At 39.2% G+C, this 24,785-nt stretch overlaps 1 protein-coding gene and 1 pseudogene across 4 annotated transcripts in view; one reads left to right on the top strand and one right to left on the bottom strand.

Annotated features, from left to right (window-relative positions):
* Positions 1-14,240: 14,240 nt before the first annotated feature.
* The window catches only part of LOC148845845 (putative cyclic nucleotide-gated ion channel 5), an 89,352-nt gene continuing 78,807 nt past the window's right edge, over positions 14,241-24,785 (top strand). The window contains exons 1-4 of one of the 4 annotated variants that reach the window (XM_088954778.1): positions 14,241-14,676; positions 14,847-14,978; positions 15,083-15,294; positions 15,841-16,027. In XM_088954778.1, coding sequence (XP_088810904.1) covers positions 15,969-16,027 — 59 coding nt within the window. In that variant the 5' untranslated portion in view covers positions 14,241-14,676; positions 14,847-14,978; positions 15,083-15,294; positions 15,841-15,968. Of the gene's footprint in view, positions 14,677-14,846; positions 14,979-15,082; positions 15,295-15,840; positions 16,037-24,785 lie in introns of all 4 variants that reach the window. The other 3 variants (XM_088954779.1, XM_088954777.1, XM_088954780.1) reach the window with 3 other exon arrangements.
* On the bottom strand, positions 23,517-24,726 carry LOC148845846 (large ribosomal subunit protein eL37z pseudogene; annotated as a pseudogene).

The raw sequence follows: 24,785 nt of genomic DNA, 5'->3' as shown, positions 1-24,785 counted from the left end.
TTGCTGTGTCACTATTCCCTTATTTGCTTTCTACTGCCTCGTTCATTCTATGTTGCAGGTATAAGGATGGCCAACGAAGAAGAGATTCTTTGCCGGATAAGGGTGCTTCTACAGAGGCAGGGGCGAGCTGGTATGCAGTCGGAGGCTCGTCTCGAGGTAGTGGACCAACCACGATCTGCGGATAGGGCAGCTCGTCAGCAAAGGAAAGTTCGGCAGCGGGAGGCCTAGGATGATGATGTTGTCGTGGTTGAACTTGAAGGGGCGCGTTGGGGATGGAAATGGGCGGCAGCAGCTCGGGCCTCAACATGCAGCAATTTTCGATTCGTGTCGATGATGGCTTGGAGACGCCTGGGGTTCTCGAGCAGTTGCTTCGAGGGATTATGACTATGTTGATGACTCAGGCGTCGATTGGGGTCGGTAGTGGAGCCTTAGAGTGCGCGCTTTTGCGGTCTGCTGCCCAAGTGAGTTCCTTTATCCCTTGTGCTGTATTTTTTTTTTATGTATACTTATCATTCTCTTCTGCAGAATGCTTGTGTAGCAGTCACATTGGTCGATCGCCTCTGGGATGTTTGATCAATGTACGAGCAGGAGCACTCTAAATATCTACAGCAGAAGGCGCAATTAGCTGAGCTTCAAGCTGCGGGAGAACGATTGGTCGCACTAGAGAGAGAGGTGGCCAAGCTTAAGGCGCAACTGGCCAATCATGCCAGCGTTGTTCGGGGGTTGAGGTAGGAGATCTCTACGTTGAAGGCGAAGCGGGAGAGGCTGAAGCAGGCAAGGTTTAAAGTATTGGAAACGCCAAGTGTATCAGAATGGCAATTTTAAGAGACGTGTCAAGATATGCCTTGGATAAGCATGCGTATTGGAGAAAAACTAAGATATGCATAGATACGCTTTGAAACACTATAAATACTTTAATAAATAAAAAAATACATAACAACACTAAATATAAGACCTGAATGAGGTGTATATACATTAAACTAATATATTTTAATGGTTTTATAAAAGAAATATATTATAGTTAATTATAATTTCATTAAAAATCCTATACTTAACTATAATTTATAAATTATAATTCTTAAGTTTTAATGTTTAATGGGATGGAAAAAAACCAACTCTCTTATCCAACCATAAAATATGCATTAACACAACTTCTAAGTGAAAATATACTTAATAATTATTTATTATTTATTTTCAAAAATTTTAAAAAAACAAATAAGCATTATATAATATATTCAAAAAATAGTTATTAAAGAAGAAATTTCAATTGACTTGGGAAATATATGATAGATCATCCATAGAATTATAATATATTCAATCATTGTGATCAAATGATAAAATATAATTAATTATTATTTATTTTTATTCTAAAAATATTAAAGAAAAAATTTCAATTGCTCTATGGATATAATAAATAAATCTATAGATCTAAAACATATTTAGACTTTATACGCATAGAAAAAATTATATTTTCAAATTTTTTGTTAATTTATATTTCCCCAAATATCTCATGAAATTTCCATAAATCTACAGGTAACACAAAAAAATGTGATTTTGGATGTAAGAAATGTAGATTAACATAAATTTATACATTCAAGAAAAAAGAAATCATAAGATATTACCAAAAACTTAAAAAAAAAATTATAAATTTGTTACAATATTTTTTTTAAATTTGAAAAATATTCAAAAAAATAACAATTCACACTTGTTTCTTGCAAAAGTTTGCAAATTTAGCACTCTAGGAATGAGGTTTGGAGTTTTAGAGTCATTGGGGGGTGTGAAAGAATCTTACTTTTCCACTTTATTTTTTTTTTGGCTTTTGGCCATATCTTTTTCGTTGATACGCTACCGATACACCCCGATACACCCCCGATACAGGTCTGATACACATGAAAAAAGATGGTACACAAGATTTCCATGTGTATCTCGTATCTATTTTTAAAAGATACAATATGATATGCCCCATATTAGGCGTATCATATTGAAATTTTAAACCTTGGAAGCAGGAGGCTGCCGAGGAGGCAGCCAACCGGTATAAGGCAACGGAGGATATGCAACTGTGCATGTGTAGTGTGTGTGGTCGGAGTGTATGTATGTGTAGGTTGGAGATGTAGCTTAAGAAAAGAGATTTTTATTGCTTGTAGATGTACTGTTAATACATCCAAAGATTTCTTGAGTTCTAGCTCCTCGGTAATGGTCGGCCTTCGAGGTCTTCAAGTCTATAAGTACTCGGTCCGAGGACCCTGGTGACTCAGTATGGCCCATCCCAGTTTGTCCGAGCTTGCCTTCTCCTAGCACGGGAACTATGACTCTGCGTAGGACGAAGTCGCCTGTCATGAATTTGCGTCTTTTGACCTTGGAGTCATAGTGCTTTGCCATCCTTTGTCGTTATGCGACCATTCTTACATGTGCTCGGTCCCGGGCATCCTCTACTAGTTCCAAATCCGTGTGTAGATCTTCGTCATTCGGCCCCTCATTGAATAGCTCGGTCCAAAGAATTGGGGAACCTATCTCAATGGGGAATGCTCAACAGCTCCTCAACCCACCTAAAAGGGGTCTCTCCGGTGGTAGTCCGTAGGGTCGTCCGGTATGCCTAGAGAATGCTCGGAAGCTCCTCAACCCACCTTCCCTTGGCTTGATCTAAGCGCGTTTTCAGGCCATGTGGCAGGGTGTGGTTGGCTACCTCGATTTGCTCATTACTTTGGGGTTGGTGCACTACGGTAGTCCGATGATCGATTCTTATGTCGACACAGAGGGCTTCGAACATCTTGTCAGTAATTTGTGTCCCATTGTCCGTAATAAGCACACGAAGGATGCCGAAGCAGCAGATAATACTTTTCCACCAACTTCGTGAAGTAGTCTACTGCTATGAGAAGGAATTTCTTTTGTGCAACCGCGGTGGGGAAAGGGCTGAAGATGTCCATTCCCCATTGGGCGAACAACCACGGGCTGGTGATCAGCTTCAAAGGGGTCGTGGGTTGGTGATAGAGATTGGAGTGCCACCGACAACTATTGCACTTTCAAACTAATTGGGCGGTGTACTGCTTCATCGTCAATCAAAAGTAACCCTGCCAGAGTGCCTTATGGGCTAATGTGCGCACCCCAGGGTTATCTCCGCAAATTCCCTCATGTATCTCCTTGAGGACATAGTCTACTTCGGTTGGGGGCAGACACTTCAGGTATGGGAGAGTGTGAGAGGGGCGATAGAGTTGGCCCTGTATTAGGCAACATCGGGCCGCTCTATGTTGGAGCTTCTTCGCTTTTGCTCGGTCTTTTGGGCGAGTGCCTTCTCGAAGATACTCGGTTATGGGGTCCATCCAAGATGGGTCGTGCTGTACTGGGAGGACAAGAAGGGTCGTTGGTGTGATGCTCGGTTGGGCTATTGTGTCCAGTCGAACAGTTGAGTCAATGTCAGCCAACGACGAGCTGGCTAACTTCGAAAGGGCATCGGCTCAGGTGTTCTCGGATCGCAGGATCTATTAAATATTGAAGTGCTCGAGATGCTGAATGAGCTCCTGCACCTTTTGTAGAGAACTCGCCATGGGGGGGGCCCGAGCCTCAAACTGGCCATGGATTTGGTTAACCACTAGCTGCGAGTCACTGAAAGCCTTGATTCTTTGAGCCCCGAGGTCCAAGGCGGAACCCAACAATTAAGGCCTCATACTCGGCATTGTTGTTGGACGGCTTGAACTCGAACATGAGGGCATGTTCAAATACTGCGTCGTCTAGAACAAGGATGATGAGGCTGGCGCCACTGTCTTACTGGTTTGACAAGCCATCCACGTACAAAGTCCATACTGGGGGGAATGGGGCTGGTTCCTCGGTGGTGAATGTACATTCTACGATGAAATTTGCCAGGGACTGGGCTTTGATCGTCAGTCGGGGTGCGTACTCGATGTCGAATTCACTTAGTTCCACGCTCCACTTGACTAGGCAGCCAGATGCTTCTGGCCTTTCTAGTATCTACTTAAGGGGCTGGTCAGAAAGTACTCGGATGTTGTAGGCCTGGAAGTAGGGTTTGAGTTTTTTGGCGGCTGTGACGAGAGCTAAGGCTAATTTATCTAGGTTGGAGTATCGGGTCTCTGCGCCGATGAGGACTTTGCTAGTGTAGTAGATCGGCCTCTATGCCCAGTCTTCTTCCTTAATCAGCACCGAGCTGACGACCTCATCTCCAACTAAGAGGTAGAGCAATAGCTCTTCCCCTAGAAATCTTTTAGCCAAACTACTTACATTCTTCGGTCCAGTGGAAATCTTTTGGCCACTTAAGTGCTTTGAATAAAGGGAGGCACCGGTCCACGGATTTGGTCATAAATATATTAAGGGCAGCTATTCTCCCGGCGAGTCATTGCACATCTTTTTGGATCCGGGGGGAAGGCATGTCAAGGATGGCCTTTATCTTCTCCGGATTTGCTTTGATCCCCCTCTGTATTACCATGAACCCTAGGAAATTTCCAAAGCCGACCCCAAAAGCGCACTTGGTTGGGTTTAGCTTCATCTTGTAATTTCTAAGGGTGTTAAAGACTTCGTGAAGGTCAGCCAGGTGATGCTCGGCCTTCTTGCTCTTCACGAGCATATCGTCGACATACGACTCTACATTCCGGTTGAGTTGTTCTTTGAATACCTCATTCACCAGCCGCTTATAAGTGGCGCCAACACTTTTGAGGCCGAAGGGCATTACCTTATAGCAGAACAGGCCGTGATCGGTGATAAAAGGTATCCACTCTTGGACATCCAGTTGCATCCGAATTTGGTTGTAACCTGAGAAGGCATCCATGAAGCTCAGCAGCTCATGTCCCACCATTGCGTCGACAAGTTGGTCGATTCTCGGTAAGGGGAAGCTATCTTTGGGGCATGCCTTATTTAAGTCAATGAAGTCGATGCAGATTCTCCACTTTCCGTTGGCCTTCTTCATCACTACTATGTTGGCCAGACAACCGAGGTAATTGACTTCTCGAATGAAGCCGACGTCGAGCAGTTTTTGTACTTCATCGGTGATCACTTGTCGCGCTATTCTCGAGACTGTGGCTTGCAGGGCGTTGAAGGTCGACCTGCCGAGGATTACGCTATAAGAGAAGGGGCAACACACTACGGTGAAGTCTACCATGGCCGTCGCAGTGATGTCGCCAGCCCTGATCAAGAGGGGAAGAGTTATCTTCCCAGTGGGCAGGAGGGACTCTCCCGAGAATCCCATCAAGGGCGTGCTAACCGGCATGAGCCGCTTGCTATGGATGCCGAGTTTTTCGAATGCATCTTCAAACAGTACGTTGGTAGAACTCCTTGTGTCGACTAGGATTTGCCGCAACTCAAAGTTTGCCACCTTGGCCATGATGACCAAGGTGTCTGGACCCCCCGGAGGTCGTCATCGGTGAAGGGAATAGATGCGTTACATTTCTTCCTATGACCTTGATCGTCGATCTCTCACAACCGCACATATCTCTTCCGACTCGAGCTGCTCTCCCCTCCGGCGGCGGTTCCCCCTGATATGACGTGGATAACGCCGGTTGGGGGACCTCGGGGTGGCGATTGTTGATCTTCATCCATTATCCTCTTTTCTTTAGTTGGGTTCTCACTTTTGTCAATGAAGCCACTAAGGTAACCATGCCTGATCAGATCTTCAATATGGTTGCGTAAGTCGAAATAGTTCTCTGTATCATGATCGTGGTCTTTGTGGAACTTACAGTATTTGTCTTGATTCATTTTCTTACTCTGCGTCTTCATTTTCTTGGGCCACCTGACGTAGTTGCAGTTACAAATTTACATCAGAATTTCAGACCACGGAATATTGAGCGGCATGAAATTCTGGTAGGTCGGTAGAGGGGTTCGAGGTCTATGGTCTGGTCGGCGATCCTGTCTCTTGTGATCTCTGTTCGACCTCTCGGACTTCCACTCGTTGGTATCTCTCCTCTTCTTGTCGAGCTTATCATCTTGGTCTTTGAGTTGCGCCTGAGCCTCCTCGGCGTTGATATACTTCTACGCGTGGCTCATTAGCGCAACTAGCGTCTAAGGAGGATTTTTGGAGAGGGTGGAGCCCATGCTGTATGGCCGTAACTACGACTGATTGGTTCAAGTCTCTAACCTAGAGTGCTTCCTTATTTGGCCAAAGTTTTCCAGTGCTTCTGGCTAGCGGTGAACTACGCTAGAAACTGGGCCTCCAGTTGGTCCCATGATGTTATAGACCGTGGTGGTAGGGAGGAGTACCACGCCATAGCTGGGCCTTGCAGGGTGAATACAAGGGCTTTGCACACCAGTCCTTCTAATGTGCTATGCAACATAATCTGAGCTTTGAGTGCCACAACATGGTCGAAAGGGTCGGAGTTCCCGTCGTACTTGTTGAACTTTGGGGCTCGCCATCCAGTAGGGGGTATTTCGTCCATGATGTCCTGGACAAGGGGCAACTCCTTGGTGATATGCGCGGTAGCCTGCGTGGGCTGGTCCACGACGTGCGTCATCTTCTTGTGAGTCTAAGTGCATTCCAATTCTTCTAAACGTTGCCGGAGCTGTTTGATCTCGACATCTCTGTTATTCGGGGCTGCAATGTGTGTGGCCTTCTCCTTCTTAGGTTGCGCAGGGTGATCCTTTGCTGAGCTTGACTCAGCAATGGAGACCACAAAAGGCGGTGTCCTCTTGCCGATCCTTTCTCTGGTTGCGATTCGAGCCGATTGGCATGTCTGGCTGTGATGATCTTGCTCACGGGAGCGGGCAGTAAAAGTGGGCCTTCGGGTCGTGTCATGCCTCTCTCGCTCGGATCGCGCATCCCTCACATTAGATCGACACACTTTGGGGTCCTCGGTTCTAGGGTCGTCCTTCGTGTGCATCGGGGAGGGGGGATGGCCTTGTTGAGCAGCACGGTAGACCCCAGCGCTTGCATGAACTCGAAGATCTTGTCAACCTTCTCTTGCATAGCTCGGAACTGCATTGGGTCCATGACTACCGAGGGTTGTGGGGCTTCCTGATGCGAGGATTCATGATGCCAGTTCTCCCGAGATGGGGAACGACCTGCTGATCGTTCATACTGGTTTTTAGGCATCTTGATTGGTTTTTGGGCTGCGCGGCAAAAGATTTTTCGGGAAGGCTTTTTGTGCGTTTCCACAGATGGTGCCAATCTGATGCTGCTCGATCCAAGGTGGTGCACGAACTGAGGAGAGCAACCAGATTATCCTTGCTAACTGGACGATGTTGCGCTATGTATCATGCGATCAAGAGAAGTCAGAGGCACGAGGAGTTGTCCTCGGGTAGACACTCTAATGCTAAAGTTAGTGAACCAATGGTGAATGGTCGGGCGGAGCAATGAGGGTGCTGGTCCGAGCAAAGTAATAGTATGAGTGCTAGAAGTTGGGGCCCTTACCTCGAGCATGAAGTACCTTTTTATAGCCGGGGATCCGTCTCTTGGTTGGATTAGGGTTCCAGGATAATCGGGATAGAGCACTCCGTCAAGGTTATCGGGGTAGAGTCCTACTCCTCGATAGAGTTGTCTTTCCACCCTTATCCATAGTTGGGCTTATCCACGTGGTGTGCAGTTGACATGGCTGGAGGAATAAGGCAAGGGACCACGGTAGTAACATAGCTCGACCAGGTTATGCTGACATGGCTGAGCTGAGTTGACGTGGTCGAGCTGAAATGACATGTCCGAGCTATGACTGGGCAGCCACATGTCTCTCTAGGCCAGCTCAGCCATGACCCCAAGACATCTTATATAATATTAAAATTCTAATTTTTCCCCATTATGATGAGGAGTGATGCGGTATATTAGTGTTGCTCTTTGTTCTCCTTAGGCTTAGTTTGGAAGGAGTACAAATACAAATATGGAGAGCACAAAACCTTATATTTTGTATTGTTTTGTATATATTTGCATCGTACATATTTGTATTTATACCCCTTCCAAAATATAGTACAATGCAAATACATACAAAATATAAGGTTTTGCACTCTACATATTTGTATTTGTAATCCTTCCAAATTGAACCTAGGCTGAGTTTGGAAAGAGTGCAAATATGTAAAGTGCAAAACCTTATATTTTGTATTGTTTTGTATATATTTACACTATACATCTTTGCATTTGTACTGCTTCCGTACTGAACCTTAATAAAAAAAAAAAAAGTAGAGGTTAAAGACATACCTCTCTTCTAACTTTGGCCATGAGCAATAGCATCTTTTATATGAAATTGATAAAAGCAACAGTTATAAAAAAAAAAAAAAAAAAAAAAACTAATTAATATAAACTAAATCACTATGCAAGCGGATGTCATCTCACTAATTAAGTTTCAATTTGGTGTTTGTGTCACTAACAAAGGAAATCTGATTGGAAACAAAGGATCAAGAAAAGGTCTATAGGGCAAGGCTAAAATCCAGACAATTGGTAGTGTTGAAGAAGGAAGGTAACGGGAAACCAGAGATAGAGTGTATTGGTCAGAGGTGGAAATGTTAGGGAGAGTCAAGGCCGATAACATTGTGAAATCATTGTTTAGAGGCACCAGAAACAACGAGAGCAATGGCCACAGAGTTTTGGTTTATAAGTACATGGAGAAGTGGAATTTGGAAGATGCTCTACATATAAAAACAAGTAGGTGCAAATTGGGTTTGCTGAAGAGGTTTAAGGGTCCATTTGGTTTATAGTCAGAATTGGAATCGAAATTCTTTGGAATTAGAATCGATGTCGTCTATATCCATAATCTGTTTGGTTCAGACATGAATAAGAATGGGAATTAAAATCAATAAGAATGAAAATTCATTAGTAAGAGAGGGACAAATAATGGCTATTCCCTCAAATGAGGAAATATAATTCTAGCAGTAATGAAATAGTAATGGAAATGAGATTCTGATTCTACCCAACCAAACAATTGAAATTGAAGTAGCCCATTTTGATTCTAATTCCAGACCCCTATTCTCGTAAATCAAACGAGGCCTAAAATAGTAATTAATTAGAGAATAAGCATATCTACACCACGACTGTGTATCAAGTTCATTCTTCATCTTGCCGTTCATGAATTTCACCGACTTATGACCCTAGTGCATCGTTCTTTGAGCTACATGCTTTGCATTGGACGGTGTGTATCATGTAGGTAGGTCCAATGGGCTACTGATTATCAGTTGGCTGGGTGTGTGATGTAGGTAGGGCCCATAGATTAAGCATTGGATGGTGTGTATCATGTAGGTAGATCTCATGGGCTACTGATTGCGAGTTGAGTCGTTCAATGTGTAAGTTCTTAATGGACAAGGCCAGGTTATATTGTGGGCCTATTGAGTTATGTGAGTTGTATGTCGTATAGATTAAGCGTTTGGGCTGTTGCATTTTGTTGGGTGTTTTAGATTTTTAGGCTGTATTTGGTTTGAAGGAAAAAGTAAGGAAACCTTTACAAATCTTGTATAGGTTTTCTTACCTTTCCCTACTTTTTCCTTCAAACAAAACATAACCTTAGTGAAAATGTTAGTTGGTATTAGGCCATGTAGTATAGTATTTGTTATATATATATTCTCCCCTATCTAACATAACTCATGTTTTAGAAAATATTTTACGTTTCACTTCCCCCTCTTAGTTTAATATGTACTAAGTAACAATAAGATTAAGTATTTTATGTCCACCCAAAAGTGAGATCATTTGTACTTTTTATAGTGGTATAAATATCGTTAGGCATCAATTGGTGGGTAGCTTAGTGGGTACAATTGTTGACTCGTTCTAATAGAGACTTGGGAGATGTTCCCAATGCACGATTGGATGTGCATGTGAGGGATAAGTGGGTGCGCACTGTGGTGATCCCATGCAAATTCAAGTTGGGGGTTATATAGGGTTGCCACTTGGGTAGCCCTAACTCAATCCTAACGCAACCCAATTTAAGATTTTACATAGGTAAGACCTTAGTTTTGGGCTTTAGTATACATTTAGGCAAAAAAACTCAGGTTTGACCTAAACTCAAGTTGAGCTTGGGTTAAGATCTCAAGTAGCCCATGCATCTTATTTATAGAAAAATATGTGTATTGTATAAAATATAGACATATACATTCATTTATAAAATTTTTGTACATATTTTTAACTCGTTATACTTCTAAGTTGGTTTTTAATGCCCAATAAATGATCATTGTACAAAACTATAACCATAAAATTCAAACCCGACCTGAGGCCAACCTAGGGATGGCAAATTTTCCCTTGAAATCGGGGCCCCGACTTGTCGGGCTTTCCTTGATTGTAAACAGGGATGGGGAAAATGTTTTTGCCTTGAATCGAGTGTGGGCAAGGGACGGGATTTGCATATAATTCCTTGAATCTGATGGTAAACTAGTAAAATATTCCTAGGTTTAACATTAATTTATAAAATACCCCTAAGGTTGCACTTGGCATTCCTTATTTTAAGGACTTATTTTCTTGTTGCTTTTAAAATGCTCCTAAAAAAGAAGATAGTTCGCTAAAATAAGGATTGCCAAATGCATCCCAAGTTTCCTCTAGATTCTTAAAACCCTAGGACCTAGGGTGCAAGTCGGGTGAGTAAGGTCGGGTTTATGGTCAACCCAGGGTTGACCCTAAATTTTGGGCTTAAGGCCCAAGCCCAAACTGGGCCTGATGTCAAGTCCGATCTTCCCAACCCAAGCGTAGCCTGCACTGTAATTTGATGCACTCGGGCTGGGCTTGGGTTGGTCAATGAACCCACAGTAAAATTGTACATATATGTATGCATTTATGCAAATATTTATACATATATGAAAACAAGTGTACACATGCTTTGCACGTAGCAATTCTAGATGATGATAATGATAAGAATAATGTATCCAAAATATTCTATAAAATTCATATATTTTTTAATTTTTATATTTTTGTTTTTCATTATTAATTGGATGCAGATTGCAAAATTTGAATCTGATTACGTAAGCACCTCATATTAGGTTACAAAGTTTTGAGTATCATTGATATGTCTACCTACTTGACTAAACTCTTTTGTTTGTAATGCTTTATTTTTTTATTATATATTTTTGTTCATTTATAAGAAAAGTAAGATTTAAATAGCGAGAATTGAATGATGTGAAAACTGTAGTTCAAGCTACATTTTAAACCTCACAATTAAATATGATTAAATTCAAAAAATGGGTATTTTAATCAAAAGAAAGTTTCATAATCTTATTCATATTTTTAATAGCAGTGTATATATGAAGTTATAGATGTGTTCAATTTTTTTCTATAATTTTCTTATTTTATTTATATGTGTGTAAAAATAATATTTTGTTTAATATGATAAATATATGATATTATACTTATGCCCAAGTGTTTTTTTGTAAATTTTATGTATTTTTTATTTTTTTGTTTTATATTTTGTTTTATTTTTATTATTTAATTATGACATTAAAAGTTGATAGATTTGACCCAAAAGTTGAACTATTGATATCCTCTAAACAGGAAAATAATTTAATTTTTGATTAGTTTTAGATTGTGTATTTCATTTTCATCATCAGTAAAAATAATTATCGTTTATTACACTTCCTTTTTTAATTTTATTAATAAAAAATCATAAATATGTCTATTTTTTTTTACTTTTTTGTAATTTTCTATATTTATTTATATTTAAAAATTTTATTATCTAACTATGACTTCATGGATTAGCTAATTTGATTCACATAGTTGAATTGCTTAATTATCACTTGGATAAAGAGTGGTTTTTGTTTTTTATTAAGTTTTAAAATATATGAGTTTATATTGTTAAAAGTATTGGAAATAAATCTAATTAGTATCATTTATTGGTGAAAAATAACTTAAATACAGAATTTAATAAGAGAGAACGGGAGTTAATACCTTAAATGCAATAGTTAATTAATGAGAAAGGATTAAATGGGGTGAAAAGCATTAATTGAAATTATGTTTTTAACCTTCATAATTATAGATGGATTAATTAACAAATGTGGATATTGTACTCAATAAAAGTTCCACACCCTCATTCATACATTTTATAATAGTATTAGTAAGTATGCACGTATGCTTTGCGTGTAGTAATTCTACACGATGGTAATGATAATAATAATATAGTAATGTATCCAATTTTTTTTATAAACTTTATATATTTTTTATTTTTTGTTATTAATTGGATGCGGATTGAAAATCCAATTCTAATTACATAAATACCTCATCCAAATATGTAATAATCAGATTGAGTTTTGAAGTTTCAAGTATCATTGATAGGCTTACTTGTTTGGCTAGATTATTCTTTTTATAATATATAACCTTTTTTTTGTGTATCTTTTTTTGTTTATATATCAAAAAAATGTAAGATTTAAGTAGGGTGAAAAGTAGTAGTTCAATTTACAATTTGAACCTCACAACTAAATAGAGACTAAATTAAAAAATGAGTATTTTAGTCAAAAGAAAGTTTTACAATCTTATGCATATTTTTAATAATAGTGTAAATATAAAATTATAGAAGTGTTCAAATTTTTATAACTTTTTTGTATTTTTGTATGTAAAAATAATTCTAATATGTGACACTTACCTTTTGTTTAATATGATAAATCTATGATATTATACACATGCCCAAATGTTTTTTGCAAAATTTATGTATTTAAAGGTTAACATGTTTAACCCAAAATTTGAATTATTGATCTTTGCTAAATAATAAAATAATTTTTATTTTTGATCAATTATAAATTATATATTTCATTTTCATTACCAATCAAAATTATAAATACTTCAAATATCATATTTTTAAAATACCTCTAATTTATATATATTTTTAGGTGGTCGCATCGGGGCAAGGAAAATTTGCCAATTCCATCCTAATGGAGAGTGGGTGCCTCGCCTTTAATTCACTCTGCCACCAGAGACGAGGTAGGGGTGCCCACTCCTATACTAACATGAGTCATGTTGGATTAAGGTCCGGTTGAGCTTAGATTGGTAAACTCTGGATTGGCCTCAAATTTGACAAGTTACAAGCCCGAAGTTTATATTTTAGAGTTGGGTCCCGATCCAAATAGCCTAAATTAGGATGGACTATCCCTTCATCATCTAGTGTAATTCGGATCGGTCTATAGTTTGATTAGTCTCATGGGAGCCCGACCCATGTTGCACCCAATCCGTTGACAACGTTAGTCGCGGTAGCGTGTAATTGATAAAAGTGACATCACGAGGCTCTACCAATTACACTCAAAATCAATATTACAAAAATATTATCAATAAAAATGTAACGTTAAAATCTTGACTAATATATTTGTTAAGAGGGTCTAATCGAGTCTGGCCTGTTCGTCTTGCTTCCTTCTCTCAAATCCTTATTTATCAAAAAAAACTTGATTATATATGTTTTCACATAACAGGAAAGCGAGTATTTGAATTATCCTTTTTCTAAATAAAGACCCTCCTTGTATTATGGGTCAGTGACAAAAGACCCTCTTATTTTTTGTTTGTTACAAAAATCTCCTAAACTTTGCCATTAGACAAAGACCCCTTTAACCGTTAAGTCAAATAGCGGAATATATTAATTTACTAAAATACTCATCAAAATTATATACATTTTTTTTTCATTACCCTTTTTCTCTTAAAAAATTCTTAGGCCTTCCCCTGCTTGGAAAACAAATCAATGTCCTAGAGGGAAGATTGAATGCACCGATTGCGATGACGGGTCCCATAGCAATAAGTTGATCCCTCCCATGAATATGACCGGAAAAAAGGCAGCTCTGATCTATCGTAAGCGCACCGTCTATTGTCACAAAAACTTGCCCAGAGCTTACTGATTGTGCTTGCATTTACTTAGATCAGATTTGGCCTTTCTACATTTAGCTTTCTAGTTGCATTCGTCCTAAACTTAGTCCGACTCTCACCCAAGTTGATAGTTGAAAAACCTGGCATCGTAAAAAACTAATGAAGTAGTCATTGTAAAGAGGAAAGCAGAACCATGAACGAACGTGTGAACCATGTTTTTGAGGATTAAAGAACTTGATAATATTCATATTTAGAAAGCTTATATTCCTGTAATTTCAACTCAGCTGAATAATAACATGGGTCTTTATTTAACTGCTAAAGTTTAGGAATCTGTCACGAAAAAATATAGGATCTTTGTCACTGATACATAGTACAAAGGGGGGTTTTTGTAATTTACCAAAAACAGCGAAAATTAGGAATCGACGGTTGTAAATTGACATTAATCTTCAAAAGATAGTCTAGAAATCAAACGGCGAAAGATGTTTCAAAAATAATCTAACGGATCAGACGGTTTAAACAATTTCCGACCTTCTGGTGGGACCTACAAGTAGTTAGATTCTTCCACTCTCGTTCCAGTCGGAGGGGTTCAAGTGTCCAACTGTTCTTCCGCATCTCAGCTTCTGCTCTCTGGCCCCATGCTCTGTCTATGCGACACTAGTCTTTTGTTTTTTGTACGAAGAAAACTTCAAGGAATCATCGGGTCGTAGACCCACCGCTCAATCGTCTATGTAGCCAATAGCACTGTTATCATCGACGCAGAAGAAGAACCAACCGTCAATCCCGCCGGCAAACCGTCCGACTGCCGTAGCGGTGGAGGTCGGATCTAGAACCGTCGATAAATATTGGTTTTGTTGTTATTTATTTTCTGTATTCCAGTTAAGATACTTCTTCGTCGCCAGTGCGGGTTTCGTGATGATAATGGCTGATTCCGGTGATGTTTTCTTCCCCGAAACTTCATCGATCATCCTTTGAAATCCGACTGGGGATATTCCTCTGGTTTTTCTTTCCATGTAAGATCAGAAACATCCTTTTCTTTCTATCTCATTTGTTTTCTCAACGGTGCTTCTGGTTCGGATGGAATTTTCATCCGTACCGGTGGTCGCACTGATTTGCCGTAATCGTTACATTTTGATCTTCGGCTGCAAAGGTTTCTAATTTTTTTTTTCTTCAACGAAAGCAGCGTTTTGAAGAGCCACTTAGCAGAAAAGCATAATCGGGGTTCTGAAACTATTGAAGAACCCTTATATCTTCAAGTTATTCATGGCTTCGATTTCATTTGGACGTTTTCTTTAAAAGAGACTTGGGAAGACAGGTTGGCATTTGTAATTTGTAGCGATGTAGCTTTCTTCGAAACAGTTCTATCTGGATTGATTGTTAAAGGGGCTTACTAATTTCTGGTGTTGTATTTGGTTCTAGTTTTGATGACAATTACAGGTTCTGGAAATTGAAAGGCGAGGGGTTTCTACTGGGAAGTTGGGACATTCTTGGAAAGAGTACTTTATCTGGTTTTTAAGAAAATTGGTTGTCGTCATGCATAGCTGGAGAAATTATCTCAACGTGTAGGTGCAGTTGAACCATGGAATATCTTCATTGTGTTTGAGATCGACTAAAATTCATCAGTTAATCAGGTAAGATTCCTTAACGGTCCTTGCTGAGATTGTTGTGTTTCCATTTGTCTTAGTACGTATAAATAATGAGCTTCTTTGATTTGGAACGGTGGATTGAAGCTGAAGTTAGATAGGGTTCAGTGTAATGTTTTAGAAGTAAAAAGTACAACTGAAGCGCAAGGAGCTCTTAGAGCTTGAGGTGTGAGGACAAGGTGAGGTGTGTACCTGAACAAAGTGTGGTACTACTTTTGAAAAAAAATCTTAGCATGTAAGAATATGCAAATCTAAATTTAAAAGAAATTATATATTCAAAAAGTTGATAAGATCAAGGAGTTAGAGATTTTTATTAATATGAAGGTTGTAGACTTGTAGTTTCAAGTCGTGCACAGGCTGAGCTGTTTAAACATGAAACCTACAATATCTTAAATCACTTATAGTGGGCCTTGGCAGTGCATTTACGTATTCTTGAGGCATGCCTTTTGGTATTCTGGTTCATTGTGCACCATAAGTGCTTGAGAGGCATCTTAGTTGCATTTGACCTCTGACATGTTTAAGTTTGCATTGCAGGAGTCCTGTTATTGATGGTAACTGGTGCTTCCATAAGTCAATTAGACTGAACTATTTTAGACATCTGCAGATGGAAACCTTGTGATGGTCTATGATTTGGTATTGGTTCCATTTCCAAGAGGTACAAGATGTTCGATTGTGGTTACAAGTCACAACTTATATCTGGCCAGAGAGAGAAATTTTTAAGGTATAAAATGTATGGGTATTTTCTACCATCAGATTTTTCTTTCTTTATGTGGATGTGGGGGGTCTTGTTTGCAACTTGAATAATATATGTTGCGAAGTATCAGAGATGTGATAAATTTATTGTAAAAATAAAGAAGAATAAAAAAGTAATGTCACACCAAGAAGAGGTCCGCAGGTTAGATTGCATGGATCATATAAAGCCCACTATACAGTGTGACTCTACTCTCTAGAGAGTCTAGAGATTCCTTTCTTGGCTAGATTATTTCCCAAGGTTGACCAATTTTGTTATCCATTGATGAGATACTCAATTCAAGGTTCAAAGTATCAATACACATTTGTGTATAGGCAGAGGTATATTGGTACTTTGAACGATACTCCTTTCATATATATTATTTAAAAAAGGGATCCCGGAAACACCTGTAAACAGGTGTATCGGGGGCCAAAAGATATGATATGATATGCCCAATATGGGGCGTATCATATTGATACTTTGAACCTTGATTCAATTTAGATGGTAAGGTAGAAGCCTTTCTGATTAAGTGCAGGCATTTGTGTTGAACCACCTTTCTCTATGGATCAGAATATATTAAATGGTCAATCATACCAAATCTGTTTAGAACATTGCTATGCCAAATGGTTCCTTTGGGGGAAGGGGAACTGCCAAGATGGAAAGGCATCTCTATGTGTTTATTCTTTTCTTCTTTTCTTAATAGTCGAGTGGTCAGGTAGAGCTATAGGGGTGTAGTGCCTTGTTGGTTATGATAAATTGATTGAAGGAGAAGATCCCAAGAACAATCAAGAAGAAGTGCTAGAAAATGAAGTGATTGTTGGCAGCGTCAACAAGGTACAAAAGCTGATGGAAACAGAGAAGGATGGGAGAGGGGACTAGTGTTGGAAGCAGGTAGAGATGTTTTGGACTGGGGGATTATTTTGAACGTTGTGAAAAAGAAACTTCAAGTGGTTGCAGGTGTGTCGGTCTTCCCTTTTGATAAAAGAAAAGCATTACTGGTTCCTGGAGAAAGAACAGTAGAGTTCGATAGCTCTGAAACTGAGTTGGGTGTGATTTTGGTGTAGAGCTGGACAATCTCCTGCAATAGCAAGGAGCTTCACAATGGAATCCTTGCTATTAGGTTATTTGGACTTCCTTTCAACCTCTGGAAGAAGACAGTTATGAAAAAGATAACGGTAGTGATAGGAGGAGTCTTCATATCTTGCAATGTGATGAATCTCAGCTTTGCAATGGTGGAGATCATTGGAGTGAAGCCAAAAGACGTCCCTCGATCAGTTGAGGTTTTATCGAAGGGTGTGTGGACGAGGGTTTGGATCATGATGGAACATGAAGCGTTGTTGTGGGGGGAAGGTTGAGAGGTTGAAGATGATGCTAATGTGGTGGGGTGGGGGTCATGTGGCAGCAATGGATTGGATAGGATACTGTCAACAGACGTTCTAGAGTTGGAAGAGGATGGGGAAATGAGGCTCGAGAAAAGGAAGAGGATGGTCTCTTCAAATTTGGGTACCCTGTTTGACCCGAATAGGTCTTGTGATAATACGGGTAAAGAGAGTGGGTCGGGTTTCAGGGATGAGAGCCCTGAACTTGGCGGAATCTTTAGGTCCTTTAGCAACTTGTAGGATAATCCCAGTGAGTCCTCAGGATCAGAAGACCCGCTAAAGGCTAGTGGCGCTCGACCTCCATCGACTACCTTTGTTCAGGACTATCCCGTGAAGAATTTATACTGCCTAGAACAATCCTAAAGAAAGTTCAAGCCTGCAGCACCGAAGAACACAAAAGTAGGGCAAAAAATCGGTTCAAGAGAAGGAAGGGCGACAAGAGAAAGTTTCCAAGGCTAAGCAAACCAAACTTTAAGAGGAGTGGACTAACAGGAAGAAGATATTCGAATGTGACCAGAGAAAAAAAGACGAGTGAATTTGGGTGATAGCTAAGTATGACGAAAATGGTAGGAAGAGGATTGGAGGTGGAACAAGAAAGACTTCCGACAAGTACCAATTTTCTCTAGCGGCTGGTGATGTTGGGCATTTTCCTCAAGTTAGTAAGGAGATTGACGGGATTCGTGGTTTCTCCAAGTCCGAAGATACAGTTGAATTGCCCCTAGAGGCTAGACGTGAATCTGAAAAATCAGATGTGATGACACCAGAATTTCTTGTCTATGCAGAATCAAAGAGGTGGAAAAGGGGGTGTGGGAGGAGATAGTTCGGAAAGATATGTAAGTGCTGATGTAGAGTTGGAGAATGAAGGTGAGGATACAGGAAAGGAACAGTCTGATAGTGAAGAATTCCCTAAAGGATAGGGCAAAAACCTTGTAGAGGATAAACTGCCCTACAAGGAGGTTAAGGTTGGAAGGGTGGGCATTGATTTTGGTAGAGGGAGCAATTTACAAGAGGAGGAGGAACAGATTAATGAGACGACCAATAAGAAGCCATGTAATTTGAGAAACCGTAACATCATACATGTTACAGATTTTTTCAAGACTAAAACTCGGCTCAGCAGGGGCAGGATCTACAAAAAAATTACAAATGGGTGTACAAGAGGAAAAGAATGAGAGGCAATGGGACATCTGGTACAGATCATAGGGAAGCAAGTTCAGTCTTCGGTCCCCCTTCAGATGAAGGAACAACAGGAAAGTGAGATAAGTGGGGTCAAGCCTGAATCTCGTGTGAACAGGCTGCTGCAAAGTACTGATATTATTGATGGCAAGTCAGGTGATGTAGTTCTCCAGAGATTAGTGGAAAGAGAGGTTGCGATTGGGAGAACAGAAGAAGAAAAACAAGGAGAAGAAGTTTCAAAGATTGGGGACAGGAATAGAGAGAGAAAGAGCAGGGCAGAGTCAAAAGGACCAAGAAGTCAAGGAATTACTACAAAATGGGAAGGTGAATACCAATAAATTGGTGGAGAAGGAAGTCGATATAGGAAAGTCTCTCGGTTTGGTTTTTTGGGGAGGGGAAGGCTTTGCAAAAATAGCACTTGAGATGTTTGAAAAAAAGAAAATAGAATAGAAAAAGAAAAGGGAAGATTACATAGAAAAAATCAAGGGGTGGGACGAGGAAGGGGAAGAAGAGGAGGGATTGGACGAGATTGAGTGATCTTGGGGTTGGTGGGAAGACAGGTAGATGGGGAGGAAATTGGGGTTTCTTAGCTGGTTTGCAAAGGGTTTGAGAGAAGGAAGAAGGAGGTAGGATAATGGGTGGAGCATTGAATATTTGATAGGAGGAATGGGCAATCTGATCAAGTTCCCAAAGCTAATTTGATTGAAAAATTCTGGAATTTCCTTGATTTATTGCCTTGTAATGCAGAATCCTTTGGAATTTTAAAGCTTTGAGAATGTATTTGGTGTGTCATCTAGACAACCAAGGGTGTTAGGATGTAATTTTTTTTTCTTTTAATGAAAGTCTTTCTTGATTCTTCAAGAAAAAAGGGTGTTCACCATTTTATTTTTGGTTGCCCTTGGGATGATGTTATGCATGCTCTGTTTTTACTTTTTTTTTTGATGAATAACAAAAATATCATTAAAAAAGAAATGCAATAATAATCTAGGTACTAACACCATTTTTCCTTTTTGGAGTTTTGTGGTTTAAATGCTCAGGCAGTCATACCTAAATTGTTTTTTCCAAGGCCTGTGGAGATGGACAATCTGATGAATTGGGTGGTTAGGATTCAAGGGTTTTAGGGGATTACAAGTTTTAAAATCTGTGGAGGAAATGCCAATTGTCCAAAAATAGGAAACATGTTGGAAATGCCAGAAATATCATATAGAAATATTGTAAAAATTATAGACATGGTGGCAATGTTATAAAATATGCAAAAATATAGAATGGTGTTTTATTAAATGATAAAAGAAGCATTGATACTTTTTTAAATTGTTTTCTTGTTCAAAATCATTAAACAGAGCTAAGAAACTAAGATTATAGACAAAATGATACATTGTGAAGTTGTCTTGTAAGCATTAAGATTCAAAAGGTAAAACTACATGAATGAGTTAAAGCAAAATTAAAACTCATAGAAAATGCAAATGGTTCTAATAGATCAACCAAATAATCTATTACACAAACAAAAACTTGGCTCAAAGAGGTAATCATGTACATTAGGCGGGCAATAACATTTTTACTCTACATATCTACTATATTGTCACCAACTTATGTTATAATACTATCTCTTGCACACCGAATAGTGCTGGTAGTGTTCTCTGGGGAAAATGTTGTCCAGTAAAATTTCATGTCGCTATCCATGGAAATGGAAATATTAGGAAATTTATTGACATTTTAAACCATACCTTGGGGGGAAGGAGGTGGAAAGATGGTAGATGTTAAAAGAGGGGCAGTGGCTGCAATGAGAAAATAATCTGTAAAAAAGATTTTAAATGGTGCATATTCAGCATCGTGTAGGTTCTTGTACATTTTATTTCTATTGCACGTTGAGGTAGGCATCTGTTGTATTGTGTGTGGCTATGGAGGGAGGATTCGTTCTGGTTGGTTGCTTCTACTTCACTTGCTTTCATGTAAGGGTGGGGGCTAGGAGGGAATTTGTAAGGGGTTACTTTTTCTTGAGAGTGGGCAAATGAAATTTTATTAAAAGAAAAGAAAAAGGTTACATTCAAGAGATTTTACCATACAACAAAGAAATGTGCGTCCAAGTTAAAATACCCTTATTAACTAAGTCCAATGTTTACCACAAACTATTGCCAGAATTTTCTGTATTCAAGTCTTTAAATTCTAACTAAATCTAAGTCCACAATCAATGGCCATACTTAAAGCAACTGATTTCCTTGTAGAATGATCTTAAAAAAAAATCTGCAAGTTCCTTTCCTTCAGTTGTCGATCACAGCAACAGAAAGAGGAAACTAAAAGTAATAAAAGACCAGTTTATTAGAGCTGTAGCATGTCAGAGAGAGCAAAGAAAAGAGGGAGAAGAGAAACAAAGAGTTTGGGAGAAGATCAAATTGTGGGAAGTAGTGTGCTGTCCTATTGACTTCTGTACTAATTAATAAAAGAATGAAAATTACATAATTTCACTTAATTAGTAGGGGGTGGAAGCTACAAGGAATAATAATAAAAAAAGCTCAAGGCCCACTAAAATAAGACAAACCATAAATAAAAGCAAACTTAAAATTTTAGAGTTCTAAAAGGCCCAACTCATCAACACTCCCCCCTCAAGCTGGGATAAATGTCAACCATGCCTAGCATGCATATAATGATCTAGTCATTGCTTCACAACTCCTTTGGGGAGCATGTTAGCAAGTTGTTCTTCATAAGCTACAAATGGCAAAGACACTTCTCCATCCTCTAGCGGTCATTCTCTTAGTTTCTCCATGATGAAATATGCCTATCAACCTTAATATGTTTAGTACAATCATGCTGAATTGATTGTGAGCAATCTTGTTAGCTGCTTGGTTATTACAGTATAGTAGGGTATCATAGATTTATCATCATAGTTGTCAAGGCGTCGTCTAGGTGACTAGGTGCCCATGGCTGGGTGCCTCGCCCAAATGCCTTGACTTGTAGCAACTAGGCACCCATCTAGGTGACTAAGTGCCCCACCTAGGTGACAAAAATGACAAGGTGGGCACCTTATTATAGTCATTTATATTGATGCAAATTGGAAGAGAAATTATATTTCATTGGGGGGGGGGGTAGGATAACTCTAGTTAAAGTCAAGATTGGCCAATTTATCAGTGCATTTAGAGAAGATTATGAGGGATTTCCTATGGGAGCTTAGAGATACCAATGGGTGTGGAGGTTGCTGCTGGAACAAGATAGACTATGGCATAGTGGTTGTTAGCATACATGGACGGAAAGCAATGGTTGGGATGTGGGTGTGTAGTGCTAACCCATGTTAGCATACATTTAACCCATTTGGGGAGAACCCATGTTCTCCCTAGAAAGCTATTCATGAACTCTTGCTTTCTATCCTTCCTTTTTTCAAATTTAATGCTTGTCAGGGAATAGAGTGTTGTTTTGGGAAGATGCTTGGGTAGGTGAGTTTCCTCTTAGAGATAGGTTCCCTACTCTTTACTTCCTTTTAGGCAACAAAGAAAAAGTAATCTCTTCAGTTTCTATTAATAATTTATGGCATTTGGGCTTGAGGAGATGGTTAAGGGAGTAGAAAATGGAGATGGCAGATGAACTTGTTGCTCTCTTAGGATCGGTTTACTTGGATAGGTCTTGCTTGGATGGCAGAATTTGGAAACCCTCAACCTTTGGTGTCTTCACTTGTTCCTCTTTTTATAATGTCCTTCTTCAGTCCTCTAACCTTGCAGGGAAATTTCCAACAAAAGGAAGTTAGGTGTAGCCCTGTACCTCCAAAAATCCGGGCTTTTTTTCCAGGAGGTGGAACTAAAATAAATCAATACTTTGGTTTTGTTGCAAAGAAAAAGGCCAAATCTATGCCTTTCACCCCATATTTGTAGCCTCTGCCTGGGTTTTGGTGAGACAATCACACACCTATTAATATCCTATCCTTTTGTGTCCTTTATTTGGTCTTGTTTCTCTTTTCTCTTTGGTTGCAGGTGGACCTCTCCCCCGGATGTGTTAACTGTTAATCCTTTTTGACCTGAACTTTTACAGGCAACCAAAGTGGCATGAATGTGGAGAGCTACAAGAGCAGCTGTTCCATGGTCGGTATGGGAAGAAAGAAATAATAGGATCTTTAAGAATGTTAAAAGATCCAAGGAGGAAGTTGTAGAAGGAGTAACTATTAAGGTTATTCACTGGTTGAAAACAAGTGAGCTGTTACTTCTCAGCTGATGACATCTACAGAAGTTGGGGGGTGAGGTGGTAGGTACTACATCCCTAAAGCCTTTGGTACAGAACTGTGGTCCCCGCCAACACTTCAAAGGACGAAGTTGAACTTTGATGGAAGCTCTATAGGTAATCTAGGCCCATTGGGCATAGGGAGAGTATTTAGAGATGGAGAGGGCAGAACTATTGCTATGTTTTCGGAGCCAATAGGAGAGGGAGATTCGTTGAGAGCGTAGGAGATGGCTTTACTTCAAGTTGTAAGATACACCAAACAATTGGGGTTGTATCAAATTGAGATTGAAGGGGACTCTAAGTTGCTAATTGGTTGGATGCAGTTGGGTTGCTTGGGTGCATGGAAATATAGATAGATGATATGGTGTGTGCGTTAAGTAGACAAGAAGGTTAGGTAATGAGTTAATGGATACTTTAGCAAAACAAGGGACTGTAAGGGAGAACATGTTTTGGGTAGTGTTGTAATGAGTATGTAACTTTGGTCAACACCATAATCTTTGGGTTGACAGTTGACTTTGGAATATATTTAATGAAGTTACCGTTTCCAATAAAAAAATGCATCTTAATGTTTGTGAATACTACCTATAATATATATCATTTTATCATTTTTTATTTTTAAAGTGAAATTGTACTTTGGCACTTAACATCCAAATTGCATCAAATAGAATCAATATGTTGCTTCCAATAATAAAACAACAAAAACCAATAAAAATTATAATCCACAAATCTTCAGGGTAAAACTTCTACTTCTAAGACACTCATCAGGGGGTGGGCAAAAACACTAGTATCCAGGATTTAATGAGTCTGAAATGATAATCGACTACCAGAATTACGTCCTGCAATCTTTAACTTAAGAGGAGGTGGCTCCCTTCTTCCTTGGGGCTGCTTGAGTACGTTCTCTGAAGTTACTCTTGAACCTGTGCGGAATGTGACAGAGGTACCTCATCCGATCAGTTCCAGTGGTCTTCCTTCGAATCACCTTCATGCTCCAGTTATATTTCTTAATGCGACTTGAAGGAAACCCACAGGAAGCACATGTGCTCTTCGGAAGGTGAAAGCTGTGGCATCTGCACCTCACATTAGAGAGTGTGGGTCTTGTTCCTCCTCTTACCAAAGCTACCTGTTCCTTTTCCCTTATTCGCGTGGTTGCAGAGTATATCATTCTTATTTTGTTTTAATGTTTTACTATTGAAATTTAAAAGATCAGATGATTTTGAGGAGAGAAAAAGAAAGAAAGAAAGATCAAAGAAAAGAAGTATATAGGTGTTTCTTTTTTTTTCCTACTCTCTCTCTCTCTCTCTTCAATTAAATAAAATAGAAACTGCATCATTTTTAATTCTATTTTCCTTTCCATCTTGATTTTTATCATATAAAGTTAATAACCTTATTTACTTGCTAGTTGATGAAATTGCTGTGTTAAATGCATATTATAGTTGTATTATTTTTGAAAATAATAAGATTAATATATTTAAAAGATTTAGATATGATGATTTGCCACATTTTTAAATGAAATTTAATGTTTTTAATAAAGAGAATTGCTATTTTTTCAATTAATATGCATGCTGAATGGTATAAAATACTAGGGAACTAACCAAAAGTTAGTCCTTTATATCATAAAGTTCTTATTGCCTAGTCTCCCTGATGTCACCTAGAGTTGCCTAGATGCCTTGACAACTATGTTTATCATACTCAATTCCAAGCTCTCCGAAAAGTTGAAGCCATAACATCACAAATACACCATGAGCAATAGCCCTATGCTCTGCCTCTATGCAGACTGAGCCACAATAGTTTGTTTGTTACCTGTGGGAAACTAGATTGCCTCCAAGGAGAGTACAATAACTTCAATGCATGTATGTCAGTATATCCATGAGTAGCATATAGAACCCCTCTATTAGGACTTCCTTTCAAGTAAGTCAATCTTCTTTCAGCAACTGCCATGTGTGAATCTGTTGGGGAATGCATATATATATATATACATATATATCAGGTTAAGTCAT

This window comes from Nelumbo lutea, chromosome 7 (assembly GCF_056320005.1).
Source record: "Nelumbo lutea isolate HS-2025 chromosome 7, American lotus-T2T, whole genome shotgun sequence".
Taxonomy (NCBI): domain Eukaryota; kingdom Viridiplantae; phylum Streptophyta; class Magnoliopsida; order Proteales; family Nelumbonaceae; genus Nelumbo; species Nelumbo lutea.
Note: the sequence above shows the minus strand (reverse complement) of the source record. Positions and strands in the feature narration are given on the sequence as shown.